A 9,315-nucleotide genomic window follows, 5' to 3' on the forward strand; every position below is an offset into this window, starting at 1 on the left:
CCGGAGGGGAGGTGCGACAAGAAATAAAGGCGGGAAGCAACTGTCTTGGATGTAGTCGCCGCCAGGTGGGTACCTGCCTCACTTTTCGCTCTATCCGACGCGCCCGCAGCATCCCCTGTGGAGCAGGGATGGCCTCGGAACGCCAAACACTGTATTGCTTGCTATGGAGAAGGACCTAATGGCGTTTCGAAAACTCTATTCAGGGTCCTTGTTGTAAAATTTAAGGTCTTTATTGTAACTTTTTTTAATCTTTATGGACCTTTTTGTAAAATGTGATCCCACCGCATGGTATTATTACAGCTTCCAGGTCTTTCGAGACCCAACCCTTGTTCAAAAAAGAAAATTGAGGCAAGACATTCGTTGCATTCAAGTTAAACTAGCTTGCTGATATGTAGTCGGTTTACATATTACATACTGTATAACCTTGCTTCGTAATCTTGTTTGCTACGATCAGTGTTGATTTAACGATGTCATATTTTCTGCTGATGCAGCATTTTGTCCGGCAGTCAGGGTGAAACCTCTTTCCGCTGATGGACCACCCAAATTGATCACCATGCAGTTTCCAAGATGCTTCTTGCTAGACGATCTCAAAAGCGATATCCCTGGTCGTTTCATGTTTTGTTTTGCACCTGAGAAATCCAATATAGCATGTCTTCAGTAATGATCGTGAAGAAGAAACAACTTACTAATAAACAACTAGCGCTAATATAAGTGTTACTTCGAGTACTCGTGTTACTTCACACTTCCATGTGAAAGGACAACTGAAGAAGACAGAACTTGATAAAGATGTGAAGCAATATAAAAAGATTTTGTGTAAGTAGAGCACGGAAGAAGTCGCATTGCTCTTATCCTTATATAAGACTAGGAAATGTGCCCGTGCGTTGCGACGGGTTTAATTTTGTCGAACATCTTTTTTTAGAGTTATCAAACATTTTCTATTCCATGAAGAATTCTAGCACAAGAGATTTGTTTTGCCGGAATATCGCTAATAACGATAGGCATTTCGTGTAATTCTTATCACACAGTCAGAAATATAGTGTGCTTTCTTGACATGCGCTTCTAGGTCCATAAATGCCTACTCTATGCTTTCATCATGAAAAATGCGGCTTCGGTCCAAAGCGGAAACAAAAAAACAGAAATCGTAGAAACAAAAACATAAAAAATATTGTTGGAAGCATATGCGAACCGAATATGGTATGGACGGAGCAAAATACGGATATTTGTTAGAACGAAGAGACAACTTGAATAATTAGGGATCAGGTTCGACGGTTTCTTATTTTGCCTGATTTTATTTTAATTATTCAAGTTGTCTCTTCGCGAAGGGTCAAACCGTGGAAGCTTTTTTGAACTAACAAATTGAGTACGCGGTCGTCTCCTTTGAGATGGGCTGTTTTGAAGGTCAGGCTTAGCAATATCACATAGTTGGTCAGTTGAATTGGGTCATGTACATCAAACAATAAAATGAAATTTCTGTCCGGCCGAAAAATATTATTTTGTTTTTGTTTACGTCTTTGCCTAAGGAATTCCATTTTTGCTCCGCAAAATTTTAATTTCAATTTTTTTGTAACATTTTCGGTTTATGGTGGAAAAATTGGAAACTTCCCACTCCATTTTTAACCTATTATGATCTTTTGTGTTGCTCTAACTTCCCATAAAAAACACTTTGGCAAAATCTGAAGAAGAACTTGGGGTGGAAAAGTATAGTGCCAATTATTTGCAGCGCTGTCCATAGAGTATGCAGATGATTAAGGTTGTATCCAGCACATCACGTTGGCTGATTAATAGATGGCGTGCTCGGAGTCAGAACCACCAGGCAGGCACCACAGATTCTCATCTCCGCCGCCTGGAGACACAAAAAAATCAGTCAACTCGGGTAAGGAAGCATGATGATCGACCACCCTCGCACCAATCCCATCTACTGCTTTGAGCCACGCGAAGCCCCAGTTTTGCTCCAGCCCGTCGTCTTGTTCTATTCCGGCGATGATTGTGACGTCACCCACGGTAATCCCTGCTCCAATTTCTTCCACCTTTAGGATCCCCTTTTTCCCTTAATCCGTTTCCACGAACAATCTCGAGGATTGGGTCTTAAAGCAAGGTCTCGGTCTTCCTTTGTTCCAACCGTGTCAGCCAGCCTCAGGATGACAGAGGAGTTGCGCTGGGACCGTCGGAGGAAGTCGATGCCGATCGACCAGGGGCAAGGCTGGAGGGGAGAAGGAAGGGCGGTCGGCCAGGGCAAACGAACCTGCTCGGGGTGGCCGGACTGCAGCACTAATCCTCCTCCGCCGCCATGTATTCGTCTCCGGAACAATCTGCTGCGGGGAGCTTCTTCTCCGGCGGATCGTCGACGGCGGCCATGGATCTAGCGATGAAAATGAGCTCGAGAAAGGGGACGACCCCAAAGGGATATTCTTTTTTCGTTCGTTGCGTGCAAAGGGCAAAGTGAGGTGACGGGACGAAACGTTTTCTTTTTAACTTACCGGTGGCAGTCCCTGTAATTTGAACCAATATTAGGGGCAAAAACAGACGGACGAACAAGAAGCCTTATTTTCTTTATTATTAGGTATAGATTGTTTTGGTGAGAATTTCACTGTTAATGCAGCAAGAACAGAAAATTTTGATCCCCAAGTATCTGGCAACTGACTTGACCCATATATCTGCTTCCATCACATGCCAGTTAAGTATGTGTCGTAGCTATCTATAATATTAACATGTCCAACACCTCACTATAACCTTCAGGAATCAGCAGTGTCAAGTGCTGTGTAAAGAAGAATGGAAACATGACCTAGCATATCTTATTTTGGATGAGTTCAGATTAACCACCCTACACTACTGGGTGTGACATCTGATACGATGACACCATACCCCTCCACCAAGAAAAATATGAATGATTACTCTGTTCGTTTATCATGTATAATAGAATACAGTAAGTGGTAAAAAAAATACAATCAGTTACCTGGAGCGCCCTTCAGATAATTGGAGATCCTACTTGCAATGTAGCCCACGGCTAAACCAACAGTTCTCCTGGAGCTGAACTCAGCCACTTTCTGGACAGTCTTGTTTCTCATATCAACAGCAAGCACCCATGACACGTGGGAGATGGAATGGTAGTCAATCTTGGTGAGGAAATAAACGATGCCATCATCTAGCAGGCTCAGGACAGGTAGTCCAATGTGGAGAGTCGACAAGGTTGGCTGAGCTGCATCCTCTTCAACCCGCAACTTAGGCAGCGACGATTCAGGTATTTCAGTGGAATCAAGCAGGTAATCCATGTGCCAATCCTTTGGGGAGGAGCTCCCGGCCTTGATGCTCCATACTGCGGCCTTCCAAGCATGGGAGGTGGAGGAGACAGGGAAAGGCTGCAGATCGACGTACTTGATGAAGCTACCAAGGAGAGCAATGTCCCGAACAGACCGTGGAGTGCCTAAGTCCAGTGCATTAGTTGGCAGGATCGGTGGCGGCAGTTCTAAAGAGCGAAGATTGGGGTTTTTGTCGAGCACGTCGCACAAGAGGATATTATGGCTGAGATCAACCCAGGCCACTGTGCCTTTATCTCCTCCAATGGTCAGTGTCTTGCTTGTTCGGTGGGATGTACGAGTATATGACTTAACTGTTAGATAACGTAATCGCATGTGATACGTTTAGCTTATGTTAGTTGTAATAGGACTCGAGTTACCTAGTCCTATACGTTGTATCTAGCACCGACCTATGTCAGCATATAAATAAACGAGAACAGGGACTCGATGTGTATCCGAGTAGCCCAGACTACCTGATCAGATTATTCGTTTTACATGGTATCAGAGCCGCTCTTCCGCCTAGATCGCCAAGCTCCATCGCTCGCCACCGTCTTCATCGAGTCGGCCATGGCGTCTTCTTCGCAGAATCCGCCGATCAACCTCGGCCTGCCCCCGCGCGAGCTTCTTACTCGCGAGAATCACCCGACATGGCGATCTCAGGTCCTACCTGCGATTCGTGGCGCCCAACTCGTCGGTCTGCTTGACGGAACTGACTGCGCCCCGCCTGCCCAAATCGTCGATGTCCCCGCTGATCCTCCTACTGGAACTCCGGCCAAGATGAAGGCAAATCCAGAGTATGCTGCATGGATCTCCCGGGACCAGATAGTCCTTTCCTACTTGCTGCAATCCCTGCACCCGAAGGAAGTTCTTCCGCACGTCCATCGCATTGAGACGACCGCGGGAGTCTGGCGTGCCATCGAAGAGATGTTCGCCGCACAAAGCGAGGCCAAAGTAACCAACCTTCTGGTCGCCCTCGCCAATACAAAAAAGCTACAGATGACAACAGCTGAATTCCTTTCAAAGATGCAACGTCTCGCTGATGAACTCGTTGCCGCCGGACACCCCCTTCCAGATCGGCAATTGGTGTCCTATATACTTGCCGGTCTCGGCAACGACTACAATGCCCTAGTTGCCGCGCTTGGCGTTGTCACTACTCCAATCTCGCTCAGCATGCTATACTCACAGATTCACTCCTATGATCAGCGTCAGCTCTTGCTTGCCGGCCCTGCTGAACCAGAGTTTGAATCCTCCGCCAATGCCGTGTCCAGGCAATGGCGCTCTCGCCCCTCCAATGATGGCAACTATAACAACAATCCTCGCCGTAATGACCGTCGTGATGGTCGTCGAGATGATCGCCGTGACGGACGACGGGATGATCGTCCCAACCAAGGCCGTGGTGGTGGCCGTGGCTATCAAGGAGGTGGCCGTGGTCGTGGGCGTGGACGTCGCCGCACCACACCCTGGGTAGATGTCACTTGCCAGATCTGCGACAAAGAGGGGCATTATGCAAAGGATTGCTGGTCTCGATATTCCAATGATGATTATGCAGAAAAAGAAGTTCATGCTGCCTATGGAGTTGACACCAATTGGTACCAGGACTCCGGTGCCACTCACCATATTACCGGGGAGCTCAACAATTTGACCCTCCGGGACACCTACAAAGGGTACGACAAGGTCAACACTGCTAATGGACAAGGTATGAGTATTTCACATGTTGGTCACTCAATAATTCGAAACCCTACTCAAAATTTTCATCTTCGTAATGTTCTCCATGTTCCTAATGCCTCCAAAAATTTACTCTCCGTCCATCGATTCACATATGATAATCATGTCTTTATCGAGTTTCACCCTTTCTTCTTTTTGATCAAGGATCAGGTCACCCGGAGAGTCATCCATAGAGGACGGTGCGTTGGTGGCCTCTATCCTCTGATTTCTTCTTGGGTGGCATCAAACTCCTCCAAGCATGCGTTCTCAGCCACCAAGCCGTCCCAGTCTCAATGGCACAGTCGTTTAGGTCATCCCTCCTTAGATATTGTTAGGCAAATTTTAGGCAAGAATAAGCTCTCCTATGTTAAAGATACTTCTAGTATGTCCGTTTGTGATTCATGTCAACAGGCTAAAAGTCATCAGCTTCCATATCCTATTTCCACCAGTGTTTCCACAGTTCCCCTACAGTTGATTTTTTCAGATGTTTGGGGTCCTGCACCTACTTCTGTTGGTCGTCATAATTATTATGTAAGCTTTATTGATGACTATAGTAAATTTACTTGGATTTATTTGCTCAAACACAAGTCTGATGTTCTTGCTGCCTTTATTAACTTTCAAAAACTCGTTGAACGCAAATTCGACAGAAAAATTCGAACCATACAATCTGATGGAGGGGGTGAATACATCAAGTTCAACTCCCTCTGTCAAACACAGGGAATATCTCATCTTATGTCTTGTCCTCATGCTCATCAGCAAAACGGTGCTGCTGAAAGAAAGCATCGTCACATTGTTGAGGTTGGACTAGCCCTTCTTGCACATGCCGGTATGCCCTTAAAATTTTGGGATGAAGCCTTTCTTACTGCCACATATCTCATTAATATGCTCCCTAGTAAAGTCATCAACAATGATACACCTGTGCATCGTCTCCTTGGAACACACCCAAATTATTCCTCTCTTCGTGTGTTTGGCTGCGCTTGCTGGCCCAATCTTAGACCCTACAATAAACGCAAGCTAGCATTCCGCTCCAAACAATGTGTCTTCCTTGGGTACAGCCCTCGCCATAAGGGGGTTAAATGCCTTGAAGTTGCTACTGGCAGGGTTTATGTCTCTCATGATGTAGTTTTTGATGAGGCTGTTTTTCCTTTCAAGTCACTACACCCCAATGCTGGTGCACTTCTTCGCAAAGAAATCCTCCTCCTTGATCCCACTCTTCGCAATTTTGAGGAGGGCAACGATTTAATTGATGACGTACATGTGTCTAACACTCATGCTACTAATCCACGTGCTAGTGCTGTTCCTCAGGTACCAGGTGATGCAGATCGAGCACTGGGAGAAAATTCGGGGCAAAACGCTGCCTCAAGTCGCTCAAATTGGTCCTTTGAAGATTCAGCAGGAAACGACAGCACGCATTTCAGTGCTGATTCTCTGGCCAGATTAGGATCGGGATCCGCGCCATCCAATCAGACCGGGTCGGCGCCACACGCCCCTGAGCAGCCCCACGGGTCTCCGCAGTCCTCTCTTCGATCTTCTGCGGCCCGCTCGCCCGTGGCCTCCTCCTCGGCCCCGCAATCCGCCACACCCGCCACTCCACGCCGCAGCAGATCCCCGACCGAATCTCCCATGGCTCCACCCTCGCCATCCGACAGATCGCTGTCCCCTGCCACCAGCAGCGATGGCAGCGGGTCTGCTGTGTCCACCACAACTGTGGCTCCGCCTGTGCCACCTCCTGTGCCACCTCCTGTTCGCCATAATACGCGCTCTTCTCGTGGTATTGTCAAACCTCGAGAATACAAGGATGGGACAGTCCGTTGGCTCCTTTCTTGCACTACTGATATACCTTCCAACCTTACATCTGCTTTGGCTGACCCGCACTGGCAAGGTGCCATGGATGAAGAGTATAATGCGCTTATGCAAAATAAAACATGGAGGCTTGTTCCACCACAGAGAGGTACAAATATCATTGACTGTCGGTGGATTTACAAAATAAAAAGGAAGGCTGATGGAACTATTGACAGATACAAGGCCCGTCTGGTAGCCAAAGGATTTAAGCAGCGATATGGTATTGACTATGAAGAAACTTTCAGTCCAGTTGTTAAAATTGCTACAGTTCGTCTTGTCTTAGCACTTGCTGTTTCTAAAGGATGGAGCTTGCGCCAGTTAGATGTTAAGAACGCGTTTCTCCATGGCGTTCTGGAAGAGGAAGTCTATATGCGACAACCACCTGGGTATGAAGATAAGTTGAGACCTAATTATATTTGCAAACTTGACAAGGCGTTATATGGGCTTAAGCAGGCGCCTAGAGCATGGTATTCCCGGTTGAGTCTGAAACTTCTTGCTCTTGGCTTTGTTGCTGCTAAGTCTGACACTTCTTTGTTTATTTACCGGAAGTCCCATGTTACGATCTTCATGTTAATCTATGTTGATGACATAATTGTGGCAAGTTCTTCTCAAGCTGCTACTTCTGCTTTGTTGAAGGATTTGCATCATGAGTTTGCTCTCAAAGATCTTGGAGACTTGCACTATTTTCTGGGTATTGAAGTTCACAAGATGGATGACGGTATTCTCCTCAATCAAACAAAGTATGCTCAGGACATTCTCACACGTGTTGGTATGACAGACTGCACTGGTGTCACAACACCATTGTCTTCTTCTGAGAAGATTACTGCTCATCAGGGGAATTTATTGGGGCCAGATGATAGCACCAATTACAGGAGTATGGTTGGTGCCTTACAATATCTTACTCTCACTCGGCCAGATATCTCTTTTGCAGTTAATAAAGTCTGTCAATATCTTCATGCTCCCACCACAGTACACTGGACTGCTGCTAAGCGTATTCTTCGCTATGTCAAGCATACTCTTACGGTTGGGCTCACATTTTCCAAGTCTCCGTCCATGTTGGTTAGTGCCTTCTCCGATGCGGACTGGGCAGGGTCTCTTGATGATCGTCGGTCCACAGGGGGATTTGCTATGTTTTTTGGACCGAATTTAATTTCTTGGAGTGCTAAAAAGCAAGCTACTGTGTCAAGATCAAGCACTGAAGCAGAGTATAAGTCAGTAGCCAATGCTACAGCTGAGATGATCTGGGTTCAGTCTTTGCTCACAGAGTTGGGAGTTAAGTTGACACAAAGACCATGTTTGTGGTGTGATAATATGGGAGCTACGTATCTATCTGCAAATCCAGTTTTTCATGCAAGAGCAAAACACATAGAAATTGATTTTCACTTCGTCAGAGAGCGTGTGATGAGGCGACAATTGGAAGTCAGATTTATTTCTTCTAAAGATCAGGCTGCAGATGGGTTTACGAAAGCACTTCCGGTTCAAGCATTTGAAAATTTTAAACATAATCTCAACTTAGGAAAGTTGTGATTAAGGGAGGGTGTTAGATAACGTAATCGCATGTGATACGTTTAGCTTATGTTAGTTGTAATAGGACTCGAGTTACCTAGTCCTATACGTTGTATCTAGCACCGACCTATGTCAGCATATAAATAAACGAGAACAGGGACTCGATGTGTATCCGAGTAGCCCAGACTACCTGATCAGATTATTCGTTTTACATTAACTACCACCGGCAGCATGCTCCATGTTTCTGTATCAGACTGATAAAGGCAGAGTTCAGAAGATTGTTGACTGAATCCACTATGTGCGGCAATGACGTAGTCGCGATTCTTTATTCTTTGCGATTGTGATCCTCCTGAGTGGACCCATGGGGGCGCAGGATGAAACCACCGCTGTAGTGGTGGTCGTTCCTACTGCCTTGGCTGCGTTTGTTGCACTTGCGCACAATGGCAACCGTGTGCTCAGTGAATATGTGGAAGCGGGGATGCGGGAGGTGCTTGAGCGAGGGGACGCTGGCGTCGTAGATAAAATATTGCCGTCGGGCGAGTGACATCATATGGCATGGATCTCTACCGATGACGAAGCGGAGGAGGATGAGGCTACCGTTGGTCTCTGTGGCGATGATGTGGGGCTCGACGGCGAACTCGGTGTGGTCGAAGGCGGTGGCGTGGACACACAGGTAGGAGACGAGGGGCGGGTGGCCGGTGCAGAAGGTGACCTTGAAGGTACCCCCGAGATCCCTAATCTTGCAGGAGGCGGTGGTGGCGTTGTCGCGGTTGGCAAAATAGGCGTTTGGCTCGATGAGGACGAAGGGTGGCCGCTCGCCGTCGTCGGGGTAGCCATATGGAGGAGGATTCAGGTAGGGGTAATCTTTCTCTCCGTCCACCGATTCGTCACTTACAGATTGATCATCTTCTTCCATGAGGTCGTCGTCGTCGTAGTAGTAGTAGTCGTCGTCGTAGCCATAAGCAGGAGG

The 9,315-nt window shown here is 46.9% G+C and overlaps 2 protein-coding genes and 1 long non-coding RNA gene across 3 annotated transcripts; 1 reads left to right on the forward strand and 2 right to left on the reverse strand.

Annotated features, from left to right (window-relative positions):
• Window positions 1-435: 435 nt before the first annotated feature.
• Window positions 436-3,629, reverse strand: LOC139831807 (uncharacterized). The gene is made up of 2 exons (XM_071821142.1): window positions 2,954-3,629; window positions 436-629 (listed from the first exon to the last, which is right to left on the reverse strand). Exons 1-2 carry the CDS (start codon window positions 3,627-3,629, stop codon window positions 451-453), a joined length of 855 nt encoding a protein of 284 aa, XP_071677243.1. The 3' UTR covers window positions 436-450.
• Window positions 1,692-2,420, reverse strand: LOC127302687 (uncharacterized). Its single transcript, XR_007853074.1, has 2 exons — window positions 2,243-2,420; window positions 1,692-1,843 (listed from the first exon to the last, which is right to left on the reverse strand). It is a non-coding gene; the product is annotated as an uncharacterized lncRNA (long non-coding RNA).
• A 159-nt stretch (window positions 3,630-3,788) lies between the features above and the next one.
• Window positions 3,789-8,366, forward strand: LOC139831808 (uncharacterized). The gene is made up of 4 exons (XM_071821143.1): window positions 3,789-4,369; window positions 4,479-4,729; window positions 4,843-4,989; window positions 6,121-8,366. The coding sequence occupies exons 1-4, from the start codon at window positions 3,789-3,791 to the stop codon at window positions 8,364-8,366; spliced, it is 3,225 nt and encodes a 1,074-aa protein (XP_071677244.1).
• Window positions 8,367-9,315: the final 949 nt, after the last annotated feature.

This window comes from Lolium perenne, chromosome 5 (genome assembly GCF_019359855.2).
Source record: "Lolium perenne isolate Kyuss_39 chromosome 5, Kyuss_2.0, whole genome shotgun sequence".
Classification (NCBI taxonomy): Eukaryota; Viridiplantae; Streptophyta; class Magnoliopsida; order Poales; family Poaceae; genus Lolium; species Lolium perenne.

Excerpts from the sequence above, each read along its gene's own strand:
- LOC139831807 (XM_071821142.1), bottom strand. The coding sequence starts at position 3,629 with ATGCGATTACGTTATCTAACAGTTAAGTCATATACTCGTACATCCCAC. Across the intron at positions 630-2,953 it reads TTATCTGAAGGGCGCTCCAG|GTGCAAAACAAAACATGAAA; the intron begins GTAACTGATTGT and ends TGGATTTCTCAG.
- LOC139831808 (XM_071821143.1), top strand. The coding sequence starts at position 3,789 with ATGGTATCAGAGCCGCTCTTCCGCCTAGATCGCCAAGCTCCATCGCTC. Across the intron at positions 4,370-4,478 it reads GGACACCCCCTTCCAGATCG|ATTCACTCCTATGATCAGCG; the intron begins GCAATTGGTGTC and ends CTATACTCACAG. Across the intron at positions 4,730-4,842 it reads GGAGGTGGCCGTGGTCGTGG|AAAAAGAAGTTCATGCTGCC; the intron begins GCGTGGACGTCG and ends ATGATTATGCAG.